Source organism: Chrysemys picta, chromosome 20 (genome assembly GCF_011386835.1).
Source record: "Chrysemys picta bellii isolate R12L10 chromosome 20, ASM1138683v2, whole genome shotgun sequence".
Classification (NCBI taxonomy): domain Eukaryota; kingdom Metazoa; phylum Chordata; order Testudines; family Emydidae; genus Chrysemys; species Chrysemys picta.
Genome location: NC_088810.1, coordinates 13,763,200 through 13,776,335, shown reverse-complemented (window position 1 = coordinate 13,776,335; position 13,136 = coordinate 13,763,200). Strand labels below are relative to the sequence as shown.

General features: G+C 50.2%; 1 protein-coding gene across 6 annotated transcripts in view; it reads right to left on the bottom strand.

The window, feature by feature from the left end:
- Positions 1–6,386, bottom strand: part of CFAP45 (cilia and flagella associated protein 45) — a 39,913-nt gene extending 33,527 nt beyond the window's left edge. For 3 of the 6 annotated variants that reach the window (XM_042842476.2, XM_005310856.4, XM_065574506.1), the window contains exons 1-2: positions 6,220–6,357; positions 5,562–5,687 (exon numbers count right to left, since the gene is read on the bottom strand). In XM_042842476.2, coding sequence (XP_042698410.2) covers positions 5,562–5,687; positions 6,220–6,222 — 129 coding nt within the window. In that variant the 5' untranslated portion in view covers positions 6,223–6,357. Of the gene's footprint in view, positions 1–5,561; positions 5,688–6,219 lie in introns of all 6 variants that reach the window. The other 3 variants (XM_005310859.5, XM_065574507.1, XM_065574508.1) reach the window with 2 other exon arrangements.
- Positions 6,387–13,136: the final 6,750 nt, after the last annotated feature.

Here is a 13,136-nt window from a genome sequence, read left to right as displayed (position 1 = left end):
GAACCTTTCAAAGAATAACTTTCCCTAAAGCTGGTCCTGTCCCCATTCATTTGAGCTGACATTGCCACCTAGTGAACAATCCAGCACACTCCACGGGTGATTCAGCTAGACCAGCCTGAAGGTTCTTGTGCTGTCTTCTGATACAAAAACATGTATCAGTGCAAGAGGTATGTTAAAGCACCATGAAGGTAAAAAGTTCAAATGCACAAACCCAAGAAACTGAAAGATGATGGTCTCCAGAACAGTGTTAACTGAGCCATGTGGAGATTAGAGATGGACTGTGGTGCTGAGATGGACCCAGTGCAGAATGGTCCCAGGGCGGTGAATGCAGCATACTGAATAGTGCTGCGTCTGCAGTACCTCAAAGCTCTTTGCAAACCTTGACTAATTCATCCTCATGAGGCAAAGCAAACATTATTATGCCCATTTTACAGATGGGGGAAACAGACCCAGAGAGGACAGATTGGGTCCTGTGACACCTGCCTAGAAATAGATGTGCAATGTGGCTAAGATAATGCTGCTCTGGAGACTGTAACTTTGGACTGACTTGTCTGTGTCTGAATTCTCAAGATTAATATAATCTACCTGTCAATGTAGCGTCTAAGTGGTGAATGATGAAATAACAGTGTTAGCGCTGAATTACCTACCCTTTAACACAAAGAAATTTATTCCTATCTATGACTGAGTCAGCCAGTCCTCTGGTTCCCATGGAACACATTGGGGGTGGCTGTGTTTACTCTGTGTTGTCACACGTATCGAGGAACTCAATTAATGCTACAGTGATTACTACAATAAACTCCCCACTGATAAACAATATCAGCCTGGAGGCTTGTGTGATATCAGATCATAAACCTGTCTAGGGCTCTTCTGGCACTAGTCTGGCCTTTAATACAGCAAGTCCCAGACTTCAGGCCAATACTCATTCCCCAGACTCCTCCTCCTTCTGGACCAGCCTCTTGAGAAACCTGAAGTTTCAAAGGGCAGTTACCGTTCATTTACCCACATTTTCTATCTCTGCTCTCCTAACCCAGAAATGGCCAAAAGGGTTTTACTCAGTTTTCTCTGAAAGAATCATCTTGGGAGTGAGGCCCAAATAGGAAGTTTTAGCCCAAACCAGCCATTTTGGATAAATGAATGGAACACATCCTTCACAAGTCGCTAGAGTGCAGCAACCAGCATTTATGGGACTGGGAGCCAGCAGCAGCTCCTGGCTTATTCAGCTCTTCCCCTTGTGGCTGAATAAAGATGTTCTCAGTCTGTGTTGACTGAGTAGCCACTAAAGTAGGGATGGGCAAACTACGGCCCGCGGGCCAGATGCCGTTTGAAGCCAACCCGCAAGCTCCTGCTGGGAAGAAGGGTCGGGGGCCGCACCACACGGCTCGGCCCTGCTCCGGCTGGGGTGCTGGGTCAGGGGCCGCACCATGCAGCTCGGCCCCGCTCCGGCCGGGGCACTGAGTCGGGGGCCCCACCAGCAGCTCGGCCCCGCTCCGGCTGGGGCGCAGGGTCTGGGGCCGGACCACGTGGCTCCCAGAAGCCGCGGCATGGCCCTGCTCCGGCTCCTACACGCTCCAGTGGCCCCTTCTGGCGCTCCAATGGGAGCTGCAGGGGCGATGCCTGTGGACAGGGTAGCGTGCAGAGCTGCCCGGCCGCACCTCCACATAGGAGCCGGAGAAGAGACATGCCACTGCTTCCGGGAGGCGCTTGAGGTAAGCGCTGCTCAGAGCCTGCACCCCTGAGCCTCTCCCCATGCCCCAACCCCCTGCCCCAGCCCTGATCCCCCTCCCGCTCTCCAAACCCCCCAATCCCAGCCCGGAGCACCCTCCTGCACCCCAAACCTCTCATCCCCAGCCCCACCCCAGAGCCCGCACCCCCAGCAGGAACCTGCACCCCTTCCTGCATTCCTGCCCCCGCCCTGATCCCCCTCCTGCCCTCCAAACTCCTCAGTCCCAGCCCAAAGCACCCTGCTACATCCCCAGCCGCACCCCAGAGCCCGCAGCCCCAACCAGAGCCCTCACCCCCTCCTGCACCCCAATCCCAATTTTGTGAGAATTCATGGCCCGCCATATAATTTCTATTCCCCGATGTGGCCCTTGGGCCAAAAAGTTTGCCCATCCCTGCACTAAAGCCTTGCCTTCTCTGCTAGAAAGGAGTATGGCACATGAGCTGTCTCATAAGGAAAACCCAGTGAAGACAACAGGCACTAGTTTCACTGGGAGTTAAGCTCCAGGAGGGGGTATAGTGCTGACCTCACCTTGTTTCCCTCATGGTAAAACTAAAGGCCCAGATCCACAGAGGGACTTAGGCATGGCAACACCAAGCTTTGCAACACCTAACTTTTAGACTTCTAAAAAAATGACTGGAACAAACACTGTGATCCACAAATCTGAGTAAGGCACCTAGGCGACACTACAATGAACTGGTGCCTTATACAGTGACTCACAAAAACCAGCATGTTAAGCGGGGTATTGCCTAAGCTTGCCGATGAGATGCGCATGTCCTAGCCCCCCACCCCACAGAGTTCAGCACCTAAATCTGGGCTGCAAGGGAGGTGCCTCTCTCCGCTTGAGATCCAGAGCCGAACTCGTCTCGTGGAGTCACATGGCTTAGGTGCCTCAGCTGTTTCTTATGAGAATGAGTTTGGGTCTGCCTAACTATACGTACAATGGCTAGGGTTGAGGGAGAAAGGCAACTCTCCTGTAACCTTTAGCCCAGGGGTCAGGGTACTCACCTAGTATATGGGAGATCCTGGGTCAATTCCCCCTCTGCCTGATGAGAGGAAGGGATTTGAACAAGGATTCCCCACTTCTCAGGTGAACACCCTAACCACCAGACTGTGGAGTGACTGTTGCTCTATGTCTGCCCCAATTAATAACAAGATAAAATTCAATAACAATAAGTGCAAAGTACTTCACTTAGGAAAGAAAAATCAAATGCACAACTACACAATGGGGAATAACTGGCTAGGAGGTGGTACTGCTGCTGAAAAGAGCTGTGGTTATTGTGGATCACAAATTGAATACGAGTCAGCAATGGGATGCAGTAGAGAAAAAGGCTAATGTCATCTATGGTGTATTGACAGCAGTATCATATGTAAGACATGGGAGGTGACTGCCCACTCTGCCCAGCACTGGGGAGGCCTCAGCTGGAGTAGCGTGTGCAATTCTGGGTGCCACACACTAGGAAAAATGTGGACAAATTGGACAGTCCAGAGGAGAGCAACAAAAATGATAAAAAGGTTCAGAAAATCTGACCTATGAGTAAGGTTAAAAAAACTGGGCGTGTTTAGACTTGAAAAAAGACAACTGAGAGGGGAACCTAATAACATACTTGAAGACTGTTAAGGGCTGTTATAAATAGACTGGTAATCGATTGTTCTCCATGTCCACTGAAGGTAGGACAAGAAGTAATGGGCTTAATCTGCAGCAAGGGAGATTTAGGTTAGATATTGGGGAAAACATTCCAACTATAAGGAGAGTTATGACTGGAAAAGGTTTCCAAGGGAGGTTGCGGACTCCTCGACATTGGAAGTTTTTAAGAACAGGTTGGAGAAACACCTGACAGGGATGGTCTAGGCCAGAGGTGGGCAAACTACAGCCCGGGGGACTGGACTTGATGACTTCTCAAGGCCCTGTCCGGCCCAGTGCTCCTATGATTCTATGACAGTGGTTCTCAAACTTTTGTACTGGTGACCCCTTTTACATAGCAAGCCTCTGAGTACGACCCCCCTTATAAATTAAAAACACTTTTTTATATATTTAACATCATTATAAATGCTGGAGGCGAAGCGAGGTTTGGGGTGGAGGCTGGCAGTTCACAAACCCCCATGTAATAACCTCGCGACCCCCTGAGGGGTCCCAACCCTCAGTGTGAGAACCCCTGTGCTATGAATATTTAATTATTGAGAATATTCAATAATTTCATTACAATAGAACTATTTCAACAGGAGAGATGGAGGAACCCACATCAGAATATCCCATAGTTCAATGGCTAAGACACTTGAGAGGGGAAATCCCTCCTCCTCATATCTCCCCATCCCATGTGCCCTAACCACCAGCCTATAAAGCAAATCCTCTCTCTGCCCCAATGACTATTTAATCCAAAGTGGAATAGCTTAAACAGGAGAGATTGAGGGATATTCACATCAGACTATCACATAGCCCAGCGGTTAAGACACTCTCCTGAGAGGCGTGAGACTGGCCCCTCCCCAGCCCCCTTTCAAATCCTTTCTCCACATCAGACAAAGCAGGAAATTAAACTTGGGTCTCCTAAATCCTAGGTGAATGCTCAGTAGCATAGCTAGCAGGGTGCAGGGGAAGCAGCCGCTTCCCCTTACCCCTTTTCCCAAAAGCGGCGCCTTTCCAAAGACAGCCGCCGGCCGGAGGAGCAAGGGTGGGGCGCAGGCTGGCCGCCCGCAGCATGGCCGGAGGAGCAAGAGGGGAGCGCAGGCTGACTATCATGAGTGGAACAGCTTCAACAGGAGAGATTGAGAGTGCCTCCCATCAGACAGAGAGGGGAATTAAACCAATATCTCCATATCCCAGATGAGCATTCTCAACAGTGTGCTAAAACTTGTAAGATCACTACTGCTACCTCCTCCTCCTCCAGGATTTTGAATGATGCCTGATGTGGTAGGTTTCAGAGTAGCAGCCGTGTTAGTCTGTATCCGCAAAAAGAACAGAAGTACTTGTGGCACCTTAGAGACTAACAAATTTATTAGAGCATAAGCTTTCGTGGACTACAGCCCACTTCTATGCATCCGAAGAAGTGGGCTGTAGTCCACGAAAGCTTATGCTCTAATAAATTTGTTAGTCTCTAAGGTGCCACAAGTACTCCTGTTCTTGATATGGTAGGCATGCTCTAAGCACATCTACTGGATCAGGCATGGTAGGTGGAGGAGCAACTATCTTCCCCTGTTTTTTTGTTTGCAATGGGGCTCAGACATCCAGACACCTAGAGTGAGGCAGCAGTGTGCATGCCCAGAGGCAGGTAGATTCATAGGCATCTAGGAAATCTTTACAGTGAAAACAGGTGTCAAGGGAGTTTAGACGTCTACAGGGCTAGACAGCAGCTCAGCAGGTGTTTTGTAGATCACAGTGGTGCCCAAAATTGGGGCACAGGCACCTAAATCTGGGGTTTAGGCACCTAAATCCCTTTGTGACTCTGGGCCTAAGAAATTAGAACACAGTTGCATTTAATTAGGAACAACTGATTCTTTCAAAGCCAGACTGCAGTGGAGCCATGAGTGCAAGCTATGGGCCACCTGCGGGCTGACTACCCCTGCCTATAATGACAGCACAGGCTATAAAAGCCTCTTTCTAAGAGCCCTCAAACAGTCCCTTTCCTGAGTCTCATCAATAAAGGAGCTGGAAAGGTGCTTTAGCAGAGCTCCTTTATATCCAAGGAAAGAAGGGAGTTAACGGGGGTATATTCATTTTCGTTTCTTTCTGGGGTGTTTATACATGATGGTTGTACTTTTGAAATATTGTTTGCATTGTGTAGCATATCAATACCACACAGACTGAAAGGGTGAGGCAGTTGCCTATACAAGCTCCTTTCCTTACCTTGGCAATTCCAAACAGGCTCTCGTCGACCTCTGAGTTCACGGCCTTGGTTCTGTAACGAGTGCGGGCCCTGGACCTGTTGGATGCACTGGATGAAGCGCTCATTGAGCCAGACATGGTGGCCGGCTGGGGAGCAGTGAGAGAACCCAAGCCCTTGTTAGTGACATCCGCTCCCAGCACGGGGCCAACACAAGACTAGAAGTCAGAGGTTTCAGCCTAGGTGCGGACGTGCCGCTGCCCTTAGAGCGGGACTGGAACAAGGGGGTCGCCCAACATCCACGCACCGTCCAGCCCGGGTACTTCCGCGGGAGCAGTGGGGGCTGGGGGGCCTGGCCCGCGGGCAGGGAGGGTGACACCACCCAGCGGGGGCAGGATACGCGGGCACAGGGAGCGGAGCAGAGCGTGCGGGGGGCGCTGGGCTGAAGGCTCCGCCTGGGCGAGCCCCGGGGTCCGGGCAGGGACCATCCCGCGGACGTCGGCTGGGCTCGGGCTGCGGGGCGAACCCGCCACCGGGGAAGAGGCAGGACAAGCCCTGAGGCCTGCGAGGCCCGGGGCGCTAAGCGCGGCCCGTCGTTAGCGGTCAAAGGAAAGGTCCCAGCGCGCTGCGGGAGGAGCCGGCCGGGATGGCGGGACCCACGGGGCTGGGCCGGGGTCTCACCATTATTCCCCGCGGCCGCCCCTCTCCCGGCTCCGCGCAGGCACTTCCCCTGGCTGTTGACTGGTCGCCATGGCAACCGCAGAGCCCGCGGCCTCTCCTAGGCAACCGGAGTCACGGGGTGGAACGTTACGGGTCAACCGGAAGTGACCAACCCAACCCCTCTGCCCCCTCCTCCCCCCCGCTGAAGGGAGGCTGCTTCCGCCTCAATCGGGGGGGGGGCGAGGGCTGCACTTTAGCGAGACCGGTACCATGGAGGCGTCGGAGGAGCTGACGCTAGAACGGCCCGCTTGGGGGCGCGCTGGGCAGAGGGAGCGCCCGGCGAATCTGGGGCTGGGGCGGTGAGGCCAGGCCAGGCCAGGCCAGGCGGGGTGGGAGTCGAGGCCGTGCCGCAGGGTGTGGCGGGGCCCCATGCCCCGCGCCCGTCGGGAGGCGGCCAGTCCCTGCCCTGTGCCCAGCGCTGCCCTGAGCCACTGGCTGCCCAGGGCAGGGGGCTGGAACGATCTCTATAGTGGGGGCTGGGAGCCATTGAACCAAACTCTGGATATGATGGAAACCACTTCAAACCAGAGTTCGGCAGCGCCCCTCCCCCATGTTCCCGCACCCGGCCTGACCCTGCCTAGTGCTCCCCGGTGCTCCCTGCAGCCTTTGGCCTGAGTGCAAGCGGCACTGGGGGTGTCTGGGCTCGGCTCCTCTCCTCGGGGCAGAGTAGACTGGGGCCGCCCCTGGCTATAGCCCTACGCACTTTGCAGTGCCCTGGCTGGCCCGTGGGTGCTGGGCCAGCCCCTCTCTGCGCCTCACTGCTGCCCCAAGAGCTCCACAGCTGGATAACTTCCCTCCTGTTGCCTTGAGACCTTTGAATTCCTCCCGCAGCTTTTTCCTGGCTCCATCCAAGCCCTTACACACCCTGCTGGGGTGATCGCTTGTTTCTCCCGCCCAGGGAGCGCACATTAGCCGTCCTTGGGTCTAGTTATTCCTAAAAGATCTTTGCTTAAACCACCCTGGCCAGTTAGTAACCTGAACCAAAGCACATGGTTTTTCCTAACCAAGCCATGAAGTATTTTGTTATCCTCAATTCTAGGGCGCAATTCAGAAAAGCTGATTCCTCTTTTTTCCTTAACCCGAATCTGATTTTTTTCCATTCCTCTTTTCCATTTTTCTGTAAGAGACTTTTGAATTCCTGTTCATTCCCGGGTATTTCTACGTCAGTCTTTCCATTTTTACAGCATTTTAGCAGCTTTGTCTGCCATTTCGCTCCCTGTTATCCCAGTATGTGCTGGGATCCAAGCTAATGCTATGTGTATCCATCTCTGTACTAATGCTGTTATTAGGAATATAATTTCTTTGATAAATAACTTCTACATGCTGAGACACATTTTTTATCACCCTAAAGCCTGAGATTGAGTCCCAGAAAATGACTACCACTGCTGGATCTGCAGTCCAATTTCAGTGTAGTGCTAGGATTTATTGCTACTAGTTTGGCTTTTAAAACAGCTATATAATCAGATATTCTTTTAGATGTACTAATTCCAAATTTTTGCATACAATATACTATTCTGACTCGTCCTGTTTTTTTGAACCCATCTGTATATTTTTGGTAAAACCAACTCCAATTTTCATATATATAGTGGTACACTTCATTTTTAATACCTACTGTCTCTTTTTTTACTCTTAAGTTTATAAAAATAAATCTAAAGCCATATTTGGACATTTGACTTTCCATTCATAACTACTCTGATCATGACTGAGAGTTTGTCATGGAGTCCCCGGGCGATGCTCTGGAACTGCTTCCTACGAAACCAGTCAGGATTCTGGTGAAGTCTCCTCTCTGTGAGCAGACTGTCTCCAGGGCAAGAAGCTCACACAGCTTCCACCTTCCTGGGTCTGACCTTGGAGCATTCAGCATCCTCTGCCTCTCCGTGCGCTTCCCACAGCGAGTCTGCCCAGGCGGGGTCCTGGGGAAGCCAGAGGTCCTGCACCCCAACTTTGCAGTCAGACTTGACTCTTAGCCAGCCAGTAAAACAGAGGTTTATTAGATGATAGGAACATGGTCTAAAACAGAGCTTGTAGGTACAGAGAACAGGACCCCTCCACTGGGTCCATTTTGGGGGGCAGTGAGCCAGACACCCACATCTGCAGTCACTCCATGTCCCCAGCCAGCTCCAAACTGAAACTCTCCAGCCCCTCCTCTCCCTTTGTCCCTTTCCTGGGCCAGGAAGTCACCTGATCCCTTTGTTCTCCTACACCTTCAGCTGGCACCTTTGTAGAGGAGGGGCCCAGGGCATTAGTTGCCAGGAGACAGAGTGTCGGCCATTTTCTGTCCAGACAGCATCACATCTGCCCTCTAGGGCTCTACAACAATCACACCCCCTTTTCCCACCACTTAGATACTTAAGAACTGCATAGGGGAAACTGAGGCACCCACACAGTATTCAGAGAAAACATTAAGAACAGTCCCATTTCATCACAGAGTTCATTTAGTTTTTCCCTGTGTTTCTGCATCCATACTTTAACTTGAACAACATGTGGAGTTCTAACACTGTAACATAGAATCATAGAAGATTAGGGTTGGAAGAGACCTCAGGAGGTCAAAACACAAGATTGGCTATACTGGGTCAGACCAGTTGTCCATCTAACCCAGTATCCTGTCTACTGACGGTGGCTGGTGCTAGATGCTTCAGAGGGAGTAAACAGCTCAGGGCAATTACCAAGTGAACCCATCCCCTGTTGTCCTGTCCCAGCTTTTGGCAGTCAGAGGTTTAGGACACCAGAGCAGAGTATTGCATCCCTGACCATCTTGGCTAACAGCCATTGGTGGATCTATCCTCCATGAACTTATCTAACTTTTTTTTTTAACCCAGTTATACTTTTGGCCTTTACAACATCCCCTGGCTGGCAATGAGTTCCACAGGTTGACTGCGTTTTGTGAAGAAGTACTTCCTTACGTTTGTTTTAAACCATTTCATTGGGTGACCCCTGGTTCCTGTGTTATGTGAGGGGGTAAATAATACTTCCTTATTCACTTTCTCCACACCATTCAAGTCATCTCTTTTCTAAACTGAACACACTGTCTTTTTAATCTCTCCTCCTGTGGAAACTGTTCCATACCCCTAATTATTTTTGTTGCCCTTCTCTCTAGTTTTTCCAGTTCTAATATATCTTTTTGGAAACGGGGCGACCAGAACTGCATGCAGTACTCAAGGTGTGACAGTACCAAGGATTTATATAGTGGCATTATTATAGTTACCATCTTATTATCTATCCCTTTCCTAATGGTTCCTGACATTGTTAGCTTTTTTGACTTCCACTGCACACTGAGCAGATGTTTTCAGAGAACTATCCACGATGACTCCAAGATCTTTCTTGAGTGGTAACAGCTAACTTAGACCCCATTATTTTGTATGTATAGTTTGGATTATGTTTTCCAATATGTATTACTTTGCACTTATTAACACTGAATGTCATCTGCATGTTGTTGCCCAGTCATCCAGTTTTGTGAGATCTCTTTGTAACTGTTTGCAGTAAGTTTTGGACTTAACTATCTTGAGTAATTTTGTATAATCTGCAAACTTTGCCACCTCACTGTTTACCCCTCTTCTGGATCATTTATGAATATGTTGAACAGCATTGGCCCCAGTACAGATCCTTGTGGGGGCCCCACTATTTACCTTTCTTCACTGTGAAAACCACCATTTACTCCTACCCTTTATTTCCTATCTTTTAAGCAGTCAGTGATCCATGAGAGGACCTTCTCTTATCCCATGACTGCTTACTTTGTTTAAGAGCCTTTGGGGAGGGAGCTTGTCAAAGGCTTTGTGAAAGCCTATGTCCAGTATATCCACTGGATCGCCCTGGTTCGCATGCTTTCTGACACTCTCAAAGAATTCTAATAGATTGGTGAGGTGTGATTTCCCATTACAAAAGCCATATTGACTCTTCCCCAACATATTGTGGTGATCTGTGCATCTTATAATTCTGGCTGAAACTATAGTAAAGTACAATCTGCCTGGTACTGAAGTTAGGCTTATGGGCTTGTAATTGCCAGGATCTCCTCTGGAATCTTTTCTAATACTTGGCATTGCATTAGCTATCCTCCAGTCATCTGGTACAGAAGCTGATTTAAGTGATAGGTTACATGGTAGTTCTGCAATTTCATATTTGAGTTCCTTCAGAACTCCTGGGTGAATATCATCTTGTCCTGGTGACTTGTTAGCTTGTAGCTTCTCTGCAACAGCCTTGTCTTCCTTTGAGTGCACCTTTAGCATCTTGTACATCCCATGGCACCACTGATTGTTTGGCAGGCTTCCTGCTTCTGATGTACTTAAATTTTTTTTTTTTTTTTTTTTTTTTTGCTGTCAGTTTTTGTGTCTTTTGCCTATGAAATTCCTCACAATCCTGATATATTTGTTTGATACTGACATTGCAATTCCCATTATTTCTGGTAGTTTCATTCCCAGTGTAACTTGCATTTCACTAGAAGCTATCCGTAGTTCGCATATAGATTCTATAATAGATGTGCTGCATGCAATTCATAGTGCCTGGGCTTGAATTAAAGCTCATTTTTTAAATTCTGATTTTGATGCTGACCCAAAACCTTGGCAGCCATAGTCAATATCTGCTCAGATTAAGGCTCTATATACCTTCAGCAGCGTTTTCTTATCCATCCTCCGGGTAGTCCCAGCAAGACTCTTATATAGGTTAATCTTTCCTGTATATTTATCTTTAACATCAGCTATATGATCATTCCAAAGTAATTTAGTATCAAATATTACCCCCATATGAATTTAAACCTTTTAACAATATTTGTTCTCCATACAGGTGCAGTTTCCATTCCTTTATAACTTTCCTTTCTTGTAACGATCAGTCCTTTGCTTTTAGCAATGGAGACCTTCAAACCCCAGGCATTTCTTCACTCAGAGGTCTCTTGTAACACTTTCCCTTTTCTGCCATGCCAACAGAGCACAATCAATCAACTGTAAACAAAATGACACCTACCCCAGTACTTATTCATTTTGGGAGATCATTTATCATAATATTAAATATCAGGCTGATAACACTTCCCTGTGGTGTGCCATTTTCAATATTATGTACTGTGACAAAGTTCCTCCTCTATCTTGGTGGGGCCTGCACTTATTGGCAGATTTGTTCACCTCAGAGATTCACCATGTGCGTCAGGGAACAGCCCTGAGACCTTCCCCTCTGGTAGAACCCACAGTCCAGGTCTATTCCTCCTGTGTCTGATCAGGAGTTGGGAGGTTTGGGGGGAACCCGAGCCCGCCCTCCACTCCGGGTTTCAGACCAGGGCCCTGTGGACTGCAGCTGTCTAGAGTGCCTCCTGGAATAGCTGCACAACAGCTACAACTCCCTGGGCTACTTCCCCATGGCCTCCTCACCACAGGACCTTTCTCCTGGTGTCTGATAATGCTTGTACTCTTCAATCCTCCAGCAATACACCTTCCCACTCTCAGCTCCTAGTGCCTCTTGCTCCCAGCACCTAGGGTTACCATATTTTAATTTAAAAAAAGGAGGACACTGCACGGCGCCCCGGCCTCGCCCCAACTCTGCCCCTTCCCAGCCCTGCCCCAACTCTGCCCCTCCGCCATCCCTTCCCCAAAGTCCCCGCCCAAACTCTGCCCCCTCCCCTGAACGCTCTGCCCCCCCTGCTCCTCCCCCTCCCCTGCTTCCCGCGAATCAAATGTTTGCGAGAAGCCTGAAACAGGGAGGCAGCAGGTAAGCTGGGGCAGGGCGCGGCACGGCCCAGTCCGGCCCCCTCGGCGGCCGGCTGGCCCACGCCAAGAGGCTCTGGCCCCAGCGTCTCCCGCCCAGCTCGGCTCGGGCCCTGGGGCGCCGGCCCTGGTTCCGGCCGAGCAGCTCCAGCCCACCCTGGCCCCGGCGGCCCCGGCCCCAGCGGCTCCGGCCCCCGGCCCAACAGCTCTGGCCCCCAGCCCAGCACCGCCGGCCCCAGCGGCTCTGGCCCCCAGCCGAGCACCGCCGGCCCCTCCCTCCCTATTTTCCTGGACGTGTCCGGCTTTTTGGGATTTCCTCCTGGACGGGGATTTGAGGCCCAAAAAGCCGGACATGTCCGGGAAAATCCGGACGTATGGTAACCCTACCAGCTCCTCACATGCTAGAAACTGAAGTGAGGTCCTTTTTAAACTCAGGTGCCCTGATTAGCCAGCCTAATTGATTCTAGCAGTTTTTTCTTAATTGGCTCCAGATGTCCTAATTAGCCTGCCTCCCTTAATTGGTTCCAGCAAGTTCCTGCTTGTTCTGGAACTGCCCCTGTTACCTTACCCAGGGAAAAGGGATCTAACTTAATCTGTGACTAATATATCTGCCTTCTAACACTCTCCTGTATCCATCTAGCCTGACCCTGTCACATATCTCCTAACCCCCCCCGCTCAACACCACAGGGTTGGGCAACTTGGGACGTCAGGCAGTGTACATGTGACAAGCCATCTGCATTGCCATGGTGGCTTCCAGACCAGTGTTGTATGGTGAATTGAAAAGGTTGTAGGGACAGGAACCATCTGGTCACCCTTGTGTTCTTCTCTTTATTTCGCTGCATCCACTGGAGGGGTGCATGGTGGGTCACAAGGGTAAACTGTCGTCCCAGAAGGTAATAACGGCCCATTTCACAGCTAGGTACTCTCTCTCAACCACGGCATACTTCTGCTCTCTCGGGAGGAGTTTCCTGCTGAGGTAGAGGATTGGGTGTTCTTCATCTCCGACCATCTGCGATAGGACAACTCCCAATCCTACTTCAGATGCATCTGTTTGTAAAATTAATTCTTTGTTGAAGTCCGGGGCTATAAGCATGCGGTTACTGCAGAGGGCTGTCCGTAGAGCCGTGAATGAGTTCTCTGCAGCATCAGTCCACTTCACAATGTCTGGACCCAGGGCTTTTATCAGGTCTGTCA